Consider the following 21,204-nt stretch of genomic DNA (forward strand, 5'->3'; position numbering starts at 1 on the left):
GCTGTGCAGTTTCCAAGTCACCTCGAAGCCAGACGTGCAGCCAGAGTGCTTCACTCAAGTATGGAACTCAGCCCTGAGCCCAGGTTGCAGGTATCTTACTGAATCGGGCTTTAGAAAATCTGGCTAGAAGATTCCTGCTCAGCCCACCAGAAACTATGACAGTGTGGCCTCTGTTGATAAACCCCTTTGTGTTTCATGAGTTTTCATGGAAAACAGGCGTTGCAGCGTTTCGCAGTTTGCAAGTCGAGCTGAGGTGAGTGGCGTTGCTCGAGGGTGACTGCTGAGGTGCGACAACGGAAAGTGTGGACTGTTCAGGGTTTCTGACTCCTTCCAGTGTAGTCTTCATCATCCTCACCTGTCTTAGAGTGGGTGGAACTCTCCACCTGGGACTTGTGCTCTTCAAGTGGCCGGTGGCCTCCCAGAGCCCAGAGCTGGGCGCACCGCCCCTCTGCAGACCCCCTTCTGGGGCAAGGGGGTGCCCTTTCCGGCCAGTGGTGGGGCAGCTCGGCATGTCCAGAGGGCAGGGCTGACCGGTGGTGTGTACACGTTGCTCCTGGAGCCACAGAAAAGGCAGCTTGAGGTGGGGGAGTCATTTATGAGTCACTGACACATTTGCTTAATTAACAGCTACAATTCAGTAAGGATTGTAGCATAAGTTCCCTCTCATTTCTTCCCCTGGAGAGCAGGTCAGCAGCTCAGCTGGTGTCTCTGGGGCCAGTTGCACAGCTGAAAGGATTTTTTTTTTTTTTGGAGGGGGTGTAGATAATCAGGTTTATCTGTTTATTTTGGTGGAGGTACTAGGGTTGAAACTGGGTCCCTGCTAGGCATGCACTCTACCACTGAGCTGTACCCTCCCCCTGAAAGGACTTGAAATCAGTTTCCAGGCATCCTTTGGGATTGCTAACACCAGGGAGGCTATTCTGTGGGGAGAGGTCCTCCCTGTGGGCCGTCCTGCCCAGTGACCACAGGTGTGGCCCTGGGACTCCTCCTTCTGCCTTTTCCTTCTGCCTTGGGACCACTGATGTCCTCAGTGGGGCCGCCGCGTCTGCCTGGGCCTGAGGGAGGAGGGCGGATGGCGGAGGTGGATCTGGACCTTAGCCCTGAGCCCCCGAGACGTGGGGCCGTTTGTACCACGGCAGGGTCCAGCCTGTGCTGGCGATCAGGACACTTGATGGTGCTGTGCTCTGTGGACGTTGCTGTGCGTGGGATGGGGCGAGTGTTCTTCCTAGGGGAGAGGAGACCCAAAGGCCAGAGTATGGTGTCACCACAGACCACAGCCTCTTGGGTCATAATCTAGAAGCCCAGTGACCGGGTGGTGTGTAGACTGCCAGGGTGAGCGGGAGCACAGACGCCAGGTCACTTGTGTGAGTGTGGCTGTGACACGGTCCTGGGCACCGTAGAACTGGGGTTGTGCTTCCCTGCTTAGCCTGGGGCTAATGTTAGGGACACACACAGGGCGTGCAGGAGGCTCAGGAATCCATGAGAACTGCAGTGAGGTGATGCTTCACAACTGGGTCGGATGTCCCAGACTTGTTGTGGGACTTAATGGGAGGGTGCTTCCCAGAATAGGACTCGCATACTGTCCGAGGAGCAGGTGCAGCTCATGGCGGACCGTCTGTCGAATGTAATCAGATAAACTGCTGGATGAATGAGCGGTTTCCACCCACCCTGGGTCTGAGCTCACCTTGTCATGGATGGTGACGCACAGTCTGGCTACACCAGAGCGGCGTCATCCAGCTTTGCATTGAACATTTTGAAAGTTTCCAGTTTTTTTTTTCCTTTTCTTTGAAATTGCTCAGACTTACAGAAAGTTGCAAAAATAGAACAGAATTCTCATTCCCCCAGATTTCCCAAATGTTAACACTTACCACACTTGATGTATCACTCTTTTTTTTCCTAAATATTTTGAGAGTGATTTGTGCACATGGTGCATTGTTACCTCTAAACTATTTCCACGTGTATTTCCTGAAAAGTCTCCCCATAACTGCAACACAGCACCGTTCCAGTTAGCATGGACACAGCCCTGTGACCTGACCCACTGACCCCTGGGCCCCAGCGACTGCTTACCGATGCCCCTTTTCTAGAGTCAGGTCACAAGTGCGTTGAGCTTTCCTGTGTCTTCTGTGACGTTGACGTTTTAGCATAGGAGAGGCCAGTTGTTTTGTTGGATATTTGATGTTTCTTCTTGGTGAGATCTGGACTCGTTATTTTTAGCGGGAAACCCAGAAGTGAGGCTGTGTCCTCAGTGCCTCGCAGCAGGGACACTGTTGCTGCCTTGTGCTGTGGCCACGAGGGAGGCGCCTGCAGGTCCCTCTCCATTAAATTCTCTGAAATACTTCTGAAAGACTGAAGGACTCCCTTATATGTGGACTCTTAAAAAAGACACAAATGAACTTATTTACCAAACAGAGACAGACTCGTAGACATAGAAAACAAGCTTATGGTTATGGGGGTGTGGATAAGTCGGAGCTTGAGATTGGCGGATACTAAGTACTGGGTATAAAATAGATAAACAACAAAGTCCAGCTGTACAGCACAGGGAACTATATCCAATACCTTGTAATGGCCGACAGTGAAAAGGAGTCTGTGTGTCTATAAATGAATCACCATGCTGTATACCAGAAACTGACACAACATTGTAGATTGACTATTTCAATAAAAATAAATAAATAAAAGACATATGCACACCAGGAAAAAAAATTTGCAGATTAAAAGAAAAAAAAAAAAAACCCCGAGGGACTCCAGGGTTGTTACCCAGCAATGACTGTCTGGTTTGTGTTCAGATGTGCTTTTTGAGTAGGTGGAAATGGAGCCTGCTCGTGGGGAGGTTTTTCCAGCTTCGGGAGTGTGTGTCTGAGTGGTCTGTGCTGCGACAGAGAAGGATGACAGGAGCGCGGCACAGCAGCCGCCTCCCCCACCTGCCGTCCTGCGGGCGCTCACCTTTCTGAGTGGCCTGTCTCCTCTGTAGGTAAAGGGCTCGGGAGCTAACCTTCCTGAGGCCAGCCACACCCCCGGGTCACCCAGCTGGACTTCTTCTAAAACTTGGTTTTAGGAACTAGTTTGCCTAATTGGTTAATTGTTTGAACTTACTTTGCATTTGACTTTCCATTTGGTTGGAGACTTACTTAAATATGGCTTATTTTTGTGTAGCCGTATGATGTTAGATAATACTGAATTATTGGCAGCAAGGCCTGGTTTTGTACATAAAGAACAAGTCTTCAGAATCCTTAGAGCATCTCCGTTGAGTCTGTAAAGTCGGGGCTCTAGACCCAAGCCCTTGGCGTGCATATCTCGTTTGTAAGGGTTTCGATTCCGGCAGGGAAAGTGGCCTGTCCCCAAGGATAGGAGAATAGCGGCAGGTCAGGGGACGGGCATTTGCAGCTCTGAAGCCGTATTAAAGCTGGTGAATGTTTATTCAGGGAAAAGACACTTAACTTCCGTCAGGTCTTCTGCAGACAATTGGAGCCGCCAGCTGCTGTGTCGCTGTCAGTTGTGGTTTGTGGCCAAGACGTGCAGCTTGTCGGGTGCTCGGCGCCTGGGCAGTTTTTACTTAGGGATCTGTGATTCTGCTCTTGGCCACCTGGCTTTTCTTACTGTTCAGTTTTTAAATCTTTCCCTTTTCTCTGTCATTTTGTCATATTTCTCAGAGTTCTCATAAATAGATAAATGTTTCTATACTGAGCTTTAGTACAAATCTTTCAGAATCAATTACAGTGTTTTCTCTGGTTACTGGGGCTAAAGGGGGTGGGAGGGGATAAATAGGGAGTTTAAAATTTGCACCTCTTGGGGAGTGCTGGAAGTGTTAGCGATCTTGGCTGTGGTGGTGGTTTTCTGGGTGCACACAGCTATCAGAGTTCATCAAAGTGTACGTCTGAAATAGGTGCAGTTTACCACAATAAAGGTGCTAGAAGTGTTTTTAACGAAGTTTTCAAAGAGCCCACCGTGTCCGTCTGCGATGGTGAGAAGCGGCGTGGGGCGCGGTGGCCTGCTCTGAGCGCTCCCAGTCAGTAGTCCCTCGTGCCCGCCCTGACCCAGCGTGCTCCGTGGCAGTCAGTCACAGGCCCAGGGAGGGGGCCCCTCAGAAGCGGGCCCACGCAGAACGGGCCTCCCAGCCCCGCAGCCCGGCCCCTTAGGGGTGGTGTGGGGAGGACAGGGGTCTGGCACTCACCTGGCTTTATCTGCTGCTATAATGTTTTGCTGCTCTTTTTAGTTTTGTGACGCAACCAGTCAAAATCATCCCACTGTTTTTTATTTCTAGCTTAGGAGAGATGAGTGGTGGCCACTTACCCACCCTAAAGGGGAACAAAAATGTCATTGCTAATTGAACGACACAAAGAGCTTGAAAGCCGTTCTGATGTGTTCTGGTTTGAATGTAACCTACATAGAAAAACCAGTTATAATTATAACGTGGGTACCCATATAATCACAGTCTAAAAAGAAGCAGGCCGTTGTTAACTCCAAATACAGGAAATGCGCTGTGAACCCCCTGACGTGTTACTAACGTTTTGCTAATTTCTGTATGCATCTACGTGTGGCTTTTTATTTTTAAAAAAGCCTGTCTGTTGAGGTATGCTGCGTGTACAGAAAAGCGCGTGTGTTACATATAACTCGATGAGTTTTCAGATAGGAGCTCACACAAGTATCCAGGGCCCAGATTAGAAAATAAAGTCACCAGGATACGTGGGTAGCTTCTGACTGTGTTTCACGTTTCGTGTGAGATGGGAAGTTCACTCTTAATGCAAGCACAGAGACCCTGTTCTCACCCATCGGGGGCAGCAGTGTCCACTGGTGGCCAGGACACGCTCACGGGCTGTCGGCAGCTGGCCTGACGCCCCGTGCCCTTGGGGCCCGAGGTTTACGGGCGGCGCTGGTTGCCATGGCGACAGTTGTCGTCTGTAATTGGGAGCTTTGGGGAAAGGAGGCAGAGAGGGATGCCATGGGTGTGGCGGTGCTAGTCTGAGGTAGCGCCCGGCCGACTGTGTGTGTGTGAAGGGTCGCTGTGGGCGGCACTGGGGCCAGTATGGGGGGTGTGGCCCTGATTTGTGAAAAACAGAAGTAAGCCCCTCGGGACAGGGAGGGGCCCTCAGGGGAGAGGGGCCCCCATCCCCGCGTCCCATGGGGTGGTGCGCAGTGCGTGAGGACCGGCAGGTGTGCGCTGCTCTCTGGTGGAGGCGGGTTTCTGTGAGTTCTTGGGGACCGCGGAGGGCGGGCGTCTGACTGTAGGAAAAGTAAGTGTTGACATCTCACGGTGGGGCTGAAGGTAGTTTGGTTTTTTCATTTCAGTCAACATTTGAGTGTTTGCTAAATATGTGAATTAATCCTCCGACACTCAGAAGGAGATGCCGTCACCTGTTTTGTGGGCACAGGTGTAACCGGGCCCTGCGGGCCGGGAGGCCCTAGTGTCACGTGACCGGGCTCATTGTAACGGCCGGGTAGTCTGAGGACAGGGCTGGGAGTGCAGACGTGAGAGACAGGAGCACCCTTCCTCTCCCCTGTGAACGTCTGCTGGAAACTAAGGCCTGGGGGCTCGACCTCACCTTCTCTGAGCCTGGAGCTAATCTCTCAAGTCTGATGCTGTGACAGGTGCAGGGATTTAATTGTGAGCTCCTCGTTTGTTTTATTCGTGTGGTTTGCTTATTTTAATTACCTTTTTCATGTACACTGAGCACTTTGCACGTATGCCCCGAGTGTGTGCTGAGGGCCTTCTCTGTGTAGTCGAGGCAGGTTCCCCCTGGGCAAGTGCTCTGTTCTCACGGAGGTGGCATTCTCTGGCGGTGACAACAGGCAGAAGGATGTTAACCAGAGTCGGTGGCCAGAGTGGAATGAAGAACAGTGCAGCAGTGAGGGGTGGGAGGGGCCCCTGGGCACTGAACTAAGGGAGGAACGAACAGGAGGCAGGGCAATGGGGTGGGAGCCTCTGGGCTTTGGAAGGGGAGGAAGAACAGCACCCTGGGGACCTCATGGGAGGACCTTGAGCTGGGGGCTGCGCCTAAGGGCGGGAGAGACAGGCTGGCTGTCCCTCTGAGGTTTTGTATCTTTGGACGACACTGCTGTTTCAGGGACACCCTGCACCCTGGCTCCTGGTGCAGACGGAATGGGGTGGGAACCTGAGCGCAGACAGGCCGGGCAGGAGGTGTCATCAGAGGCCAGTGGCAGGGGAGGGCGGGCCAGGGGCGCCTCCTTGTGACAGGTCACCACGCACTGTGGGGTTAGCAGCGGCCCTGCCTGGCCTCCCCCGACTCAACGCCAGGAGTGCACCTCCCGATCCCACAGCCTGCCTCCAGACACTGCCCGGTGTCCCTGGGGGCTGAGAACCACCACCAGGAGCACGTGGGGTGCAGGTGTGGGCACTGGGGGTTTGGGGCTGTAGATATACGGCTTCTCCCACTGGTTTTTACATTGATTTTTTTTTGGTGTGTCTTTGTGCTTCTCCGACATGTTGTCACGTGTACAGTTTCCTGTGACTGATGATGGGGCTGTGGATGGTTCCATGACACAGAGGACTCCCTGGTGCTGCCTCTTTGGGGGCACATGCCCTTCCCCCCAGCCCCTGGCCATCATTTTTTTTTGTGATTTTTGAGAGTGTTATATAGATGGAATCTTACAACACACGGGTTTTAACTTGGGGACTGGCTTTTTTCACCCAGGACGGTGCCCTGCAAAGTGGTTGCTGTACTGGTTGTTTGATCCTTTTTATTGCCGAGCTGCGTTCCGTGATGTGGACGAGGCACAGTGTCTCCCGCTGAAGGACACAGGTAGTTCCCAGGTTGGGGCTGTTAGGAATGAAGGCGCTGTGCACATTAGTGTGCGGTTCTCTGTGTGAGCACCAGCGCGCGTCTCTCCTGGGAAAGTGCCCGGGAGTGCGGTTCCCCGGTCGTGTGATACGTGTGTGTCTAGCTCCGTGGGAAACCGCGCTGACTTCCCAGGTGGCCACACTGTTTGCCACACCACCAGCACTGCAGGAACGAGCTCTTCCGCCACCTCCCCCCGCCCCCCCGTCACTTGGTGGCGTCAGACTTCCAGATCCTGTCTTTCCTCACAGCACGCCGAGCTTTAGTTTGCTCTGCCATCATGGTTAGTGAGGGTGAGCGTCGCTTCGTGTGTTTGTTTGACATCTTTGTGTCTTTGATGAAGTGGGTTTTCGAGTCTTTCGCACATTTTCTAAGTGGACTGTTTTCTTGCTACTGTCTTTAAATAGATCTTCACCAGTCTGGACGTGAGTCCTTTGTGGGATATGTGATTTGTAAAAATTCTCTCCTAGAAGGTGCACAATGCAAGAAGGTAGCTTGTCTTTTCAGTGCAAAGCAGACAGTCTCATTTCTGATGTGGGTGTGTTTTGAAGGTGAAGCTGACAGCTCAGCAGGTGGCTGGAGTGAATCCTGCATTTCTGGCCGGAGCAGCTGGGTGGCACCATTGATTGTCAGAGAGAGCACTGGGGAGGGGTCTGGTGGGGACACCGGGTCCAGGGAGCAGGAAGTGTGGCTTTTGGGGTCATGCGGGCGTGTGGGGAATCGAAGGTCATAGGCCTGGATGAGCTCAGCTGGGGAGTGGGTGTGGATGGAGAGGCACGGAGGCTGTGGTCTGGCCTAGGGTGCTGGGTTGGGGGAGTGTGGGGGAGAGGGCACACAGGACTGAGAAGGAGCCCTGGGACAAGGAATAGGGGCGGGCCCCGTGCCCATCTGGTTCTGCTCCTGGCGGTGGAGTCGAGGGAGGTAGTGTCGAAACCTGCCCAGTGGCGTCTTTTCTACCCAGCTAGAGCGTGGGACCACACCTGGAGGTTGTGACCTCCACTTGCTGGACCCTGCCTGGCAGGAACCAGGTAGGGCAGGGTGGTGGGCAGAGCTGGCCACTGAGGCAGGTGCCTGGGATGGAAGCCCAGAGGTCAGCTGAGCACCAGCGGGTGGCTGGTGGTTGGGCCATTCGTATGTGCACAGGTCAGGCTCTGTTCAGCTGGGTGTGACATTGAGACTCAGAGACCGTGGTCTGTGCAGCTATTTTAAATTTTTATTCTTTGAAGGTGTTTGGCTTGCATTACTTAAAATATGTACATATCTGAGTCGTGTCAAGAAAGCTATGTTAAAGGTGAACCAGAGTGTTAAATGGTAAACCTTTTCCTCCAAAATTTAGTCTCTCTGGCTTTTGTTTGCTCAGTAAAAAGGGGGTTGGATTTTTTTTTTTTCAAGAAAAAGAATGGTCTTTCTTAAATAAGAAACAGCCACAAAACTGTCTGTTGCTTAATGATGCAGGTATATTTGTATATTAATTTTAAAAGGAATGATCAAATTAAGTGGTATGTGAGTCATTTTTGAGTCCAGTATACCTTCTCCCCCCTGTTTGGCTGGTCTGAATGTTTCTGCTTACTGCTGTTTTTAAGTCATGACAGGCCTTGTTTGCAGTGTCACTCGTTAAGTGACTTACAGCACGTGAGGTGAGCTTGGCACACAAGACGAGGCCCCAGTGCACCTGGGACACGTGAGCCCTGCGACCTGCTGGACAGGACCCTCGCCCCTGCCCAGCAGCCGGGCGCTGACAGTCGGCCCTTCTCTTTCAGGTGCACGTTCCGGTTCCCGAGCACAAACATCAAGATAACGTTCACCGCTCTGTCCAGCGAGAAGAGGGAGAAGCAGGAGGCGCCCGAGTCGCCGGTGAAGCCTGTGCAGGCTCACATCTCGCCCCTGACCATCAACATTCCAGACACCATGGCCCACCTCATCAGCCCCCTCCCCTCCCCCACGGGAACCATCAGGTACAGCCGCTTCTGGGGCGGACAGAGGTCGCTGTGGGTCCACCCGGTCCGGGTTTCCTCCCTGCCTCTTGCCTTGGGACTTTGAGAAGCCGTCAGTCACAGTGAAGGCAGCAGTGCGTGGTCGGCCCTCTCTCTTCCCCGGTGCTGATCTACGTGGAGTGCGGGTGCTGGGGGCACTTAGAATGTTGTTTAGTTTCTCATTTTCCTGTGTTATGAAGCACAGCTCCCAAATGTTCCTGGATTTTTACTTGTGGATTCTTTTTATTTAAATATAAGTTGAAGGGGTAGATGATTTGTCATACTGGTTTAAAGTTTGAGAGGGGTTTTCAGTTGCATCTTGGTTTGCTGCAGTTTCATGTAAATTCTGATGACTTACACTTTGGATTACTGAGTCTGACAACAGTGAAGTGACAAACTTGTGTTTGTCCTGAGGTCCTAAAAGAGACTGGGAGCCTCAGGAAGTGGAGGATGGTGGCTTCCAGGCACACTCTCCAGCATGGAACCCAGCGTGAGGTGGTTCTGTTGTGCCAGGCTTAAGGGGACGGCAGCTGAGGGTCGAGTCAAGGGCCGCCCCGGGACCCATGGACACGCGCCTGGAGCCAGCTGGACTGTGCTTGAGGCAGGGCTCCGCTGTCCCCCTGGGTCCGCTGTGACTGTGGGGTGGGCTCAGGCCAGTCAGTCCTCTTACGTTCCATTGGTCTTAGAAGCACAGAGTATGTATTAGGGCATCTTCTTCAGTGTGAGTGATGTTAGACTTAGGTGTGAAACGAACACATTTACTTTTCTCAGGGGCCGAGCTCCTGCTGTCCCGTGTGTCCACAGGACATGGCTGCGAGGCGGGAAGGCCTCGCCTCTTCCACTCAGGCTGACCTTGTGCGCAGCAGAGCAAGGAGGGCACGGAGGGAGTGCCCGCAGCTCTGGGTTGTAGCTTTCAATTGAACACTTCTGTTTATCCTCTTAAAAACCAGTGTCAACGGTAGGCCTTCTGGAAGGGACTCTGCAGGGAGTGTCAGGACGATTCTGGCTGCTGGCCCTGCTTGGCCCCGAGTCGAGTCCGTGCTCAGGCCCCTTCTCCGCTCAGGCCGCGGCTGCTCTGCCAAGGATGCTGCCTCTGCCTCTCCCACTTAGTCAAATTTGTTCACATGGGACCAGGTGGACCAAGTAGTAAGTGTGTCAGTGGGCGGGTAAAAGCCAGCAGCCCCGTGGCCAGACTCGTAATCAGCATTGTGTGAGAAGTGCAGAATTCACCCAGGAAGGGGCACAAACCAGTGTTTACCCAAGTGGAACAGCGGCCCACAGTGGAAGCAGCAGCCTTGGAATCAGGCCACCGACACCCTGCACAGCCACGTGGAGACGGTCCCGTGGGCGCTCAGGGAAGCAAGGGTGGTTGGAACTCTTAGGATTTTGGTCAGCTCCTGACCCCGCCTCTCCTCACGTAGCTTCGTCTCCCTCTTGTCCTTGCTTACCCCTCGCTGTCCCTGTGTCTGCCCCTCAGCAGAGGGAGAGCTCAAGTGTGGCCCCGGCTTCCAACGGCCTGGGGCATGGCGCCCACCTGCCTTCTCAAACCCACTGTCCGGCCAGTGGGGTCACCCTCCTGCCACACGTCCACATTCCGCCCGTGTCAGCTGGGTTTCAGGTCATGGAGCTGAGCTCTGAGCGGTCTTGCTGTCTTGTTCCCTTCTCTCCGCTGCTTTAAGAGGCATTCCTGGCCCGTGGTGGGCGCTCAAGTGTGGGTGCTGCTGACACGTACTCGTGGAGGGGCCAGCGGGGCTGCAGGGTGCCGGGTGCAGTATGTCGCTCCACCTGCCGGACCCTCCTTTCCAGATCAGGTTTTTGGAGGAGACCACAGTTTCTTAGGTGTTTTTAAAAGTATATATGTATGTGTGTGGGTATATATATATACATACTTATAAAAATTACTTTCCATTCACCATTATTACAGAATACTGTCTGGATTCCCCGTGTTGTGCAGGACACCCGAGCCTGCCTCACCCGGTAGTTTGTGCCTCCCCTCCCTCCTCCCCCCTCCCCCACTGGTAACCACTGGTTTGTTCTCTGTATCTGCAAGTCTGCTCCTTTTTTGTTGTATTCGCTAGTTTGTTGTATTTGTTAGATTCCACATGTAAGTGATATCATACAGTATGCGTTTTTGTCTGACTTACTTCACTTAGCATAATGCCTCCAAGTCCATCCATGTTGCTGCAAATGGCGTTATGTTGTTTTTATGGCTGAGTAGTATTCCATTGTATGTATACACCACATCCTCTTTATCCCATCATCTGTGGATGGACACTTAGGTTGCTTCCGTGTCTTGGCTGTTGTAAATATTGCTGCTGTTTACACTGGGGTGCATGCATCTTTTAGAAATAGTGGGGGGTTTTGGTGGCAGGAGATATATATATATATATATACCCACAACTGGAAGCTCATATGGTAGTTCTGTTTCTTGTTTTTGAGAAACCTCCACACTGTTCTCCACAGTGGCTGCACCAATTTACGTTCCCACCAGCAGTGCATGAGGGCTCCCTTTTCTCCGCGTCCTCGCCAGCATTTGTTATTTGTGTTCTTTCTGATGACAGCCATTCTGACAGATGTGAAGTGATATTTTATTGTGGTTTTGATTTGCGTGTCCCTGATAATTGTGGTGTAGAGCGCCTTTCATGTGCCTGGCGGCCATCTGCATTTCCTCTGTGGGAAATTTCTGTTCAGTTCTTCTGCCCACTTTTTAAATTGGGTTGTTTGGTTTTTTGATGTTGAGTTGTTCTTAGGAATTTTCCCAGAAAATCTCTCTACATTTGCAACACTTGTCTTTTTTTTTACCCAAAGCACAAGTGAGGGCTAACCATACACACTGTCGTATATTTACTGGATTTCTGCACAGTCTTACCTTGGTTTCCTTCCATTTCAGTGGCTTGTTCTCTTTTTTAAAGTGTAACGCTGTACAGAAAAGGGCGCATAGGTGAATGTGTGACTTGGTGAATCATTACAAATGAACGTGGCCTTTGGCAGCAGAGATGAGAACCCTCACATTCTCAGCGTCACAGCCCAGCCCTGTCTTGTGGGAGAAAGTGCACGTTTAAGAACGGGCTCCAGTGTCTGATTGCTGGTGTTTTGTGGCCCCTCTCGCGCCTGCCCGTGTGTGTGTGTCCCCGGCCTCGTTCCCTCACCCCCTTCTGTGCATCCTGTCCCTCCGCCCCCCAAGACTCTCCCTGACCTTTCTGGTGCTGCTGGTTGCCGTGTCCTTCGTCCCAGCCTGTCCTCAGCTCTTGGAGGGCGGGGCGGGGGGCAGCGCTCAGCCCCTCTGCCAGCTTGAGCCCTGGTCTCACATTCCGCTCTTATGTCCTGTAAGTTCCTAAGATGACACTAGGGGCAGCAAATACCTGATTTCTTGGGGTGATATTAAATTTCACAGAGAAAAAGGGAGTCCATTTTTCCATGGGAAATGCTGAAATGCTTACTTTTTGAGTTTGTTTTCCTTGAAGTAAGAGCCAGTTACTGAAACACAGTGTGATGTGTGCTCTGTCATAGACTGACAGGAACAACCGTTTCTTCCCTCAGTGCTGCAAACTCCTGCCCATCCAGCCCCCGGGGAGCAGGGTCTTCAGGATACAAAATGGGCCGTGTGATACCATCTGACCTCAACTTAATGGCCGACAGCTCACAGCCAGAAAACGAGAAGGAAGCTTCAGGTGGAGACAGCCCAAAGGTAAATGTTTTACAACCACAGAACAGACCCCCGGGGCCACCGGGTTGCCATCTGTCCTCACTTCACGTCTGCACGGACGCAGTCTCGCAGGTGCTTTCCTGCAGGCACTCAGAACTGGGTTCTCCCCAGCAGCCACTGGGGCCCAGGTCCTGAACCCTTCACCCTCACTGGGGTGTCCGGGGACGTCCCTGGGCTCAATCCTGCCCCCCCCCCCCCAGGTGCTGAAGGCTGCACACACCCGCGTCTGAAGGCCCTCTTGCGCTCGTCTGCGCGCAGACGCTCGCGAGTCCCCTTCTTGACAGTCCACAGGGGACCTGCCTGCTTCCACCCTTTGACCCAGTCATGTCCCTGCTAGGACTTCGTCTGGGGGAAGTGGACGCACATCTCCAACAGAAGGTCACGGAAAACTGAGCGCGGTCTAAGTGCCCCGTGAGGAAAGAGTGATTGAGCTAGGGGTGTCATGCGCCATGTTGCTCATTGGAAGCGCCCTGGATGCAGTGCTGAGAAGTGTTCCTCCGAGGACACATTTATGAAACGTGCTGGGTTCCCCTCGAGGACACAGCACAGCCGTGGGGATGAGCCGCCCCCGCCAGGAGCCTCGGCACGGGGTGCCGGGCAGGGGCAGACACGGAGGGCGCCCTCGGTGGGATTTCACCTCCGTCCACTTGCCTGTTGAAAGTCAGGCAGAACTAAGTGGAATTGTTTCCGATGTTTCTTAGATGGTAAAAGGTCAGTCAGCACGACCGTGGTCAGTATGAAAGGTCAGGAGCAGAGGTGGCCTCTCGAAGGGAGGGGCCGAGGGAAGCTCCTGGGATGTGGGCTGTGTTCTCTCTCAGCCCACTGTTGGCTGTACTTCTGTTCACTTTATAGAAGTTTGTTTTCAGCTGATACGGCTGTGTTATGGGCTGCTCTGTGTTACATTTTTCATTTAAAAAAAAAAAGCTTAAAAAAATTGAAATGTATGGAAAAAAGATAACAAGGAAATCCCCCCAGACAGTGTAAGCACAGTGAGGAGGGCTTTGCTCTGGCCTGCAGGGGCTTCAGCTCCACCATCCCTTCCCTGTGCCCCACGTCCAGGAGCCCAGCACGCATGCGCTCAGGGAGACCAGCGGGGCAGGCCCTGGCTGTTTACAAGTGGGTGTGGGGTTGTGGGTGGTTCCTGTCCGTGCAGAGCGTATGGGGTCTGACTCATCACAGTGGCAAGGAGCCACTGGCGGCTCTGAGCGCGCGGGGACCAGGGATGCCAACCCCCCCTCCCCCCCGCCGCACACCTGAACAACCTGCCCAGGTGCCTCGGCCCCTGGGGTGGCAACCTGAGTCTGGCTCCTGGAGCTCACCTGGGCGCAGGGCTTTCTCACAGGAGGAGAGCTCAGTGGTTCTAAGCGCGTCCCTCTGGTGCTGTGGTGCTCAGCATCCTTGCACGCAAGGCCCTCTGAGGCCCCGGAGCCATGCCAGCCCTCCAGGTGACCGCTGGACCCATGTGATGGGCCCTGGCTGTGGTGTGGGGGGGTGTTGCTCTAGACTCTCCTGAGGTCAGGCAGCTTTCCTCGTTTTCTTGTTCTTTTCGTTTTTGCCATTTTGACTTTCTCCTGAAGTGATTTTACTGTTCTTTTTTTATGCTGTGTGCACACCTTCTTTTGCTTCTTCCAAATTTTCCAAAAGCTTTCCCATTAAATTATATTACTTTTGTAGGAAGGAAAACTTAGCATTATCACAGGAATGCTTAAAAACATCGAGACTCCTGAATTTCAGCAAGTTTAGTAAAAATTTTGATAACTTCATTACTTCTTTTGACTTAAATGCAGGATGACTCAAAGCCACCTTACTCCTATGCACAATTAATCGTACAAGCAATCACGATGGCGCCTGACAGACAGCTCACCCTGAATGGGATTTACACACACATCACTAAAAACTACCCCTACTACCGGACGGCGGACAAGGGCTGGCAGGTGGGTCGGTTTCAGTTCGCTGCTGAGGCCGCTGCTGCGGGTCTCGCAGGTGCGGTTGGCAGCCAAGGGGACTGAGCTGCTGTGCAGGGGGCAGGCTGCAGGCCCCTTGTGCAGGGTGGGAGCGGGCGCGGCTCTGGAGGAACCCCAGTCTCTGTCTCTCCCTGTCACGGTCCCCACGGCCAGGGCAGGCTCCGGTCGTCAGAGAGGCTTCTCTCTGACCAGGGCAGTTCATTCTGTGTGTCTCGAGTGAGGGAGGGCTGAAAAGCCAGTGCACCCTGTCCCTTGGCATGCGCCTGTCTTCCTCATCCACACCTGACGCTTGTAGCCTTTTGAATTTTGGACAGGGATGGTTTTCAAACTGGTTTACCAAGGAACCCTTTCTTCAAAAGACATTGTCTCCAGCTGGCCAGCATGTAAGACAGATGGACACAGCGCTGCCCATTTAAATGGGACCTGCGCGTCCAGCTGTCCTTTCAGCCTGTTCCTAGGGTGTCTGTGAACCGTGGCCTCCTCAGAGGACACCTTGAAATTGGTGCATTGTTTCCATTGTTTAGGTTAAATGTTTACACCCTTACATCGTGTGTGTTCTCCCGGTTCTGTGTGTCCGTGTTGTGTGTGGTCACTTACTGCATGGCTCGTAGGGCCTCGCTAAGTCAGCACAGGGAAGGGTTGTTTGCCGCATGGAGCAGCAAAAGTGCAGTGAAAAGAGAAAGACATCCATGATTTAACTCATTAAGTAACCTGGAATGGCTACAGAATTCCTTTGAGGCTTAATGAGTAAATGATCCTTTGAAAAGTGTTTCTTTTGACCCATAAGCATAACCAGGTGATTGGAGTGGTGGGGGTGGTAACCGTTTTCTGTTTAACGGAAGGGAGACAGAACATATGCTGTGTTCTAATAAAAATAGTGCACCAGTCAGATCCTGAATATTTCCTTTGTAAAAGTCTGCAGTCGTGTAAGGGTTTTAGTTGTAGAAGGTACAAGATGCAGCCTGCCCTGTCTGCCCTCTTGTTCTTAGCTGGCCGGGAGAGAAATGCTGGATTTGGAGAGCACTTCCGTGCCCAGCTACCTGGCAGGTCCCTAACACATTGTACGGTACATCCTAGCGGGACCCACTGTGTTTAATCTGTAACAGTGCACTTGTGCTTCGAAGAAAATGTAACACAGAAGAAGCAGATGGTCGTCTGTCCATGTCTGGGGACTGCATGTGGGACACAGCCCCCGGGTGCGGGCAGGTGAGGGCTCGGTGCTTGGGGGGGTGGCTCACTATGTGAGGGCTTCTGATGATTTGAAATGCCGGTGGGCTGGGCTGTAAGAGGGGTGAGTGTTTCTGCAGAGCCTGGCACTGCCCTTGCAGTCAAGCACCCTGTGCTTCCTGACACCCGTGTGGGGCTGAGTCTGTGCCTCATGAGGTTTCTTCTTAAAGACGAGTGGGGGCTACGGGGCAGCCTCTTCCCGCCTCAGTCTCCCAGGGAGTGAGTCAGGTCAGGAGTGGTCTTTTTCTTCACTTTCAGTTTTAAATTATAATCCACCTTCTCTAAGTACTTCCTAATACTTTCTGAATCGCTGGAATCTGCATCGGTGTGGTTTTAATGTGTGTAGCTTTGTTTGATCAAGTTACAAAGGCCTCCAGTTACCTTAGAAACACAGTTACTTTGTGTTTCTGTTCCTTGTCTCCTGTTATATCCTCCTGTTTTCTAGAGGCATGCTGGCTGGAGGGTCACGGTGACCATTTATGAGGTTGTGAGGGTGGAGAGGAAGGTCGTCTGTCTTGTCAAGGCCCAGCCTGGGTTCTGTTCCACTTTCAGAACAGAAGCTCCAGCTCCCTGATCTTCGAACTTACTGGACAGCCTGTTGGGGGTGTGAGGGGTAATGGAGCAGGGTAGAAATCCTGGCTCCCTGTCCCCTGCAGTAGCGCTCATCTCCGTGCTTCCTCCTGACAGCGCGCACCGGGGCCGCTGTACCTCGGTCAGCGCAGCCCGGTGTCTGGGTCGTCCAGCGCCGGGGCTTGGCAGTCACTCCCGAGCTCCTTCCTGCTGGGCGCCGGTTTCACACCTGTCACACTGAGTGTCCTGCAGGGTCTTCGTCTGGGCGTGCTTTTCTCAGTCCGCAGTCCTGGAATCCGCCTTCTGCTCCACACTCGGGAAGGTCTGATTGCGGCTGGAAGAGGATGGCCTTCTCTGTCTTGATGGGGCAGCAGTAGGAGCCAGTCTTCTCTGGAGGAGTGGGTAGAGAGCTGTTGGCTGGTTTTCAGCTTAACTCTGATAAAACATTATAGCAGGTATCTGTGGTTATTAAAATATTCCCACTCTCGTATGACACGTTATAAACAGTCTCACAAGTCACAGACACGCGGCCCAGCCTGCCCCCTCATGCTGCCAGTGGAGGGACTGATGTCCAGAGGGCAGTCCCTTGGGTTGGTTGTATAGTGGTATTGGCGTGTTTTGATTTCTGAGCCACCTCTGGCCAGTCAGAATTTTAGGTCATGGGTAGCAGTTCTGTCAGAAAGTTAATCGAGGAATTTAGAAATGACTTTTGGATAGCCCCAAATTTTAGTTTGAGTTGAAGCTTTTAACAGTTTCATTTATTAATTTTAAATTTGAACATTAATGTAAGTGCACAGAATGATCTGAACGCATGACTTTCATCCAGCTTTTCCTGACATTTCCAAGGCCTCAGGATTTGGGAGCTCTGCTCAGATCAGAGCTTTTTGTGGTAGAAGAATGGACTTAGGAATTGAGAAAGAGATTTCTTTTCTGTGCCTCACACTATTATTCTGAGGATCAGAGAAGTAAAGTGCACGGAAGTTCTTTCACTGGAGGGGTGTCAGTGGTGCTTCTCACTTTGGCTGATCCTTCTCCTCTGCTGGTTTGCCAGGTACCTTCTGCTGGGTTAACTCATTCTAACGGCTATGACAGATTCTCTAAGCTAATTTTGTGCTTAAAAAAGTATCTTAAAGGAATGCTGATCTTGGCTGATCTTGGCTCTGTTCGGCTCCAGACAGGGAGAGGTCAGCAGGAAAGATCAGGTGACCAGTGATAGTCGTTGTCTTCCTACCTGGAAGAAAGGTGGAAGTTGATGTTTCCCCTGTTGGAATAGTCCCTGCCCCCCTCCATTCCCCAGTTCCCCTCCCTACTCAGGTGCCCACCCTGCCACGCTGTTACCCTGCCGGCATCCTGGTGTCCTCTCCTCTGCAGAAGCCCCCGGGCAGCCTCTGGCCGTCCTGCTGAGTGGTCGCAACCGCGGTCCCACCTGCAGTCCCCCCCACACTTCCGGGAGGGCCGCCTCCTTCCAGTGCAGAGCTGCAGCTTGGCAGGGCACAAGAACTGGGGCACGTTTTTATTTCTCAGCAAAGAAGTATATGAATTCTACGTATTTTTTTATGTTTCATAGAATTCAATTCGCCACAATCTCTCTCTGAATCGTTATTTCATCAAAGTACCACGTTCCCAGGAAGAACCAGGCAAAGGCTCATTCTGGAGGATAGACCCCGCCTCTGAAAGCAAATTAATAGAGCAGGCTTTTAGGAAAAGACGGCCTAGGGGCGTGCCCTGCTTTAGAACCCCTCTGGGACCTCTCTCGTCTAGGTAAGGACAAGACAAGCACACAGACCCCACTTAATGCTCAGTGAGTTTACCTTTGATGTATTGGTAGATTTTCCTTTTGAAAATGAAGAAATTACCAAATGCATTTTGATTAAAGGTTGGGATGGGATTTGAAAAAACTGTTGGATGCTGCTCATGTATTTTTGTTTCTAGTGGTCTGAAACAATTCTGATGTAAAGTTTTACTTAAATCCATTCCCACGTAACAACTGTTGCTTTGTTGAATGCACATTGTCAGTATGACGAGTTGGCAATGTAACAGTGCCACGCTGATGGACAGTGTTTTTGCCTTTTCCTTGGGATTTGAAGAGCTCTTTAAAGCTACCTCTTAGCTGCTTAAAGTCAAGATTGGTGTATGCAACGTTAATTGCCTGATTTAAAAATTACATATTTTTAGCTTCATTAATAGATACTGTTTTTAAACAAACAAAAAATGAAATGACTCTGACATGAGTTTTAAGCCCCAGCCAGCGCGCACACTGCTGGCCCGGCTGCCTGACTATGGACGGGAGCTGGGTGGAGGGCAGCCGGTCCAGCCCAAGGCTGCGCAGCCTGTGCGGAGCTGGAGCAGCAGAGCCTGGGCACAGTGGCTCTGTCACAGTCCGGCCAGTCTCACTGAGTGTCCGTCTCAGGTACCAGGTGTTCACAGAGAAAGTAAGACTTGTAGATGTGTGGTTGGTTGGCAGAAGACAGATGACATCCCTTTTTGCAAAATGCACTTTTTAAATGAGGCAGTTTTATGAGGGCTTTAACTGTAAAACTCCGCTGTCGTCTTTTTGGTAACACAGAAGTGCCCCAGCCTCTCCCAACCATGCTGGAGTGCTGTCTGCTCACTCCAGTGGCGCCCAGACCCCCGAGAGCCTGTCGAGGGAAGGTTCGCCGGCCCCCCTGGAGCCCGAGCCAGGTGCCGCCCAGCCCAAACTCGCTGTCATCCAGGAGGCACGGTTCGCCCAGAGCGCTCCAGGTGAGATGTGCAGGGGCAGGTGGGGGGGGGGCAGTCAGACAGGTGAGCAGGCTCATCCAAGACAGAGGGGAGGCCCTGGTTCCTTCCTGCCTCATGCCTGGTGCTTTCTGCATGGCACTCGAGTGTTCTTTCATAGGCTCTGAGAAGCTAGTAGCATTGGGGAAAGATCTGTGAACGTTCTTTTCTGTGACTCTAGTGCAGGTACCTGAAAAATTTAGAATTAACCTATTTTGTCAGTTATCTGCTTCCTCATTCAAAAATGTGAAAAGATTCCTCTCAAAAGAAATAACATAATTAGACAAACTAGACATTGATTGGCAGCAAAAAATGTCTCTAATGAATAAGTGAGCATTTTTCAGTGTGCTTACAAAGCCACCATGTAGGATAAAAATATGTGCCCTGGGGAACGAAAAAAAGAAGTGTGGAAATGTGTCCAGGGTCGTTCCACTGTGGTTCCTGGCTGGTTGGCAGAACGTGCGTTTTGATGTATTGGATTTGCTGGTCATGCTGGTGATGCTCCCGCCTGCCCCCAGGTTGGGGCCTTTCCTGTCACTCTGAGCCCAGGCCAGATGCCCAAAGCAGAAAGAGGAGCGGCTCGCTGCTGATGGCGGCCCTGGCTCCGTCCCCGAGCTGTCCACGCAGCGAAAGCCGGAGGCATTGACCCTGGCCAGCGCAGCGCCTCCTTCAGGCCTGGGTGGGCGGCTCCTTTCTACTGGGGAGAGGTGGTGTGAGACACCTCAGCAGGGCGGGGGTCGCAGTGTTAGCCTCGAACATCCCCATGAAATACCCTAGTGACTCTGGCACCACCGGGTGAAAAGGGCCCCGTCCTGTTTCCCGACATCAGTCTGCCTGTTGCCGGTGGGGCTGGGTTGGCTGGCTGGGGTGACGAGCCTCACTCCCGCCCCGTCCTCGGCAGGCTCGCCTCTGTCCGGTCAGCCCGTCCTAATCACCGTGCAGCGACCACTGCCGCCCACGGTCAAGCCCGTCACCTACGCTGTCGCCGCCCCCGCGACCACCGCTCCCCCCCAGCAGCCCGTCGTGCAGACGGTGCATGTCGTCCACCAGATCCCGGCGGTGTCCGTCACCAGCGTGGCTGCGCTGGCCCCCGCGAGCACCCACAGCGTCGCCGGGCAGGCCGTGGTCGCTCAGGCGGCCGTGCTGGCCCCGCCCAAGGCAGAGCCGCAGGAGAACGGAGACCACAGAGAAGTGAAAGGTGAGCGAGCGCTGAGAAGCCTCCCGCGCACCCTCCCAACCACGGCCCTGACCTCGTGCTGGCGCAGCTCCGCGGGCCCCTGTGCGCTTCCCCGTGGCGCCAGTTGGTGTCATTTCTTCGCTTTCCCTTTTGTTTTAATTCAGTGAAAGTGGAACCTATTCCTGCAGTTAGCCACGCCACCCTCGGTGCCGCCGGCCGGCTCATCCAGACGTCCCCGGCCGCCCCTGTGCAGACGGTCACTATAGTGCAGCAGGCACCTCTCGGTCAGCACCAGCTTCCAGTAAAAACTGTCACGCAGAATGGGACTCACGTGGTGCCAGTCCCCGCCGCCGTCCACGGGCAGGTGAACAGCGGTAAGCAGCGCCCTCTCTCTGCTCTCCTTTTAGGAAGAGCGCTTGGGTTCCGAGTGCTAAGTTTTAGTTTTTGTGTGAAGAAGTGTCTGCGTTTCCAGATCCTGCGGAGACCGGAAAGTGGGGGTGGGACCGGGCCCCAGGACTCCGGTTGGAGGGTCCATCTGAAGAGATGCGTCTGCACACCTCGAGGGGGCACCGCTCCCCCCTTCTATGGACCTCTGGGTGGCCTGGAAGCAGCCTGAGGGGTGGCGACAGACCCGAACTTCTGAAATGTCCTGGGGGCCGTCACAGCTGCCCTGCCCGCTGGCAGTGCCCTCCCCGGGGGGCGGCTGGGTGTGCTTGAGCCTGTGGCAGCGGAAGCAGGGGCTGCCGCTCTCCCGTGCTCTTGGCTCTGAAAGCCTGGCGCTCTGATGCAGACGAGACCGAGGGAGCTTGGCTTTTAACCCAGAGGCCAGAGACCCGCATTCCGCTTGGTCCCAGGGAGCCGTGTGAAGGGCAGGCGTCCAGCTGGCTGTAAGTCGCCAGGAGTTTGGGGTCTTTGGGGCTGGTGTTCAGACGCGTTCACTGTGGGCCCGCATTGGGAGTGCCTGACGTCCAGGCGTGTGGGCTGTCACGCTGCCGTGCTGTCCTGATCCAGGGACCCACAGGACCTCACGTGGTGGAAT

The 21,204-nt window shown here is 53.2% G+C and overlaps 1 protein-coding gene across 1 annotated transcript in view; it reads left to right on the plus strand.

Moving 5' to 3' along the window:
- Window positions 1-21,204, plus strand: part of FOXK2 (forkhead box K2) — a 51,286-nt gene that overhangs the window by 19,956 nt on the left and 10,126 nt on the right. Inside the window, exons 2-8 of the mRNA XM_074344079.1 lie at window positions 8,552-8,746; window positions 12,305-12,452; window positions 14,258-14,404; window positions 17,799-17,992; window positions 18,798-18,973; window positions 19,890-20,186; window positions 20,330-20,539. Coding sequence (XP_074200180.1) covers window positions 8,552-8,746; window positions 12,305-12,452; window positions 14,258-14,404; window positions 17,799-17,992; window positions 18,798-18,973; window positions 19,890-20,186; window positions 20,330-20,539 — 1,367 coding nt within the window. The remainder of the gene's footprint in view (window positions 1-8,551; window positions 8,747-12,304; window positions 12,453-14,257; window positions 14,405-17,798; window positions 17,993-18,797; window positions 18,974-19,889; window positions 20,187-20,329; window positions 20,540-21,204) is intronic.

The sequence above is a fragment of the Camelus bactrianus genome, chromosome 16 (genome assembly GCF_048773025.1).
Source record: "Camelus bactrianus isolate YW-2024 breed Bactrian camel chromosome 16, ASM4877302v1, whole genome shotgun sequence".
NCBI lineage: Eukaryota > Metazoa > Chordata > Mammalia > Artiodactyla > Camelidae > Camelus > Camelus bactrianus.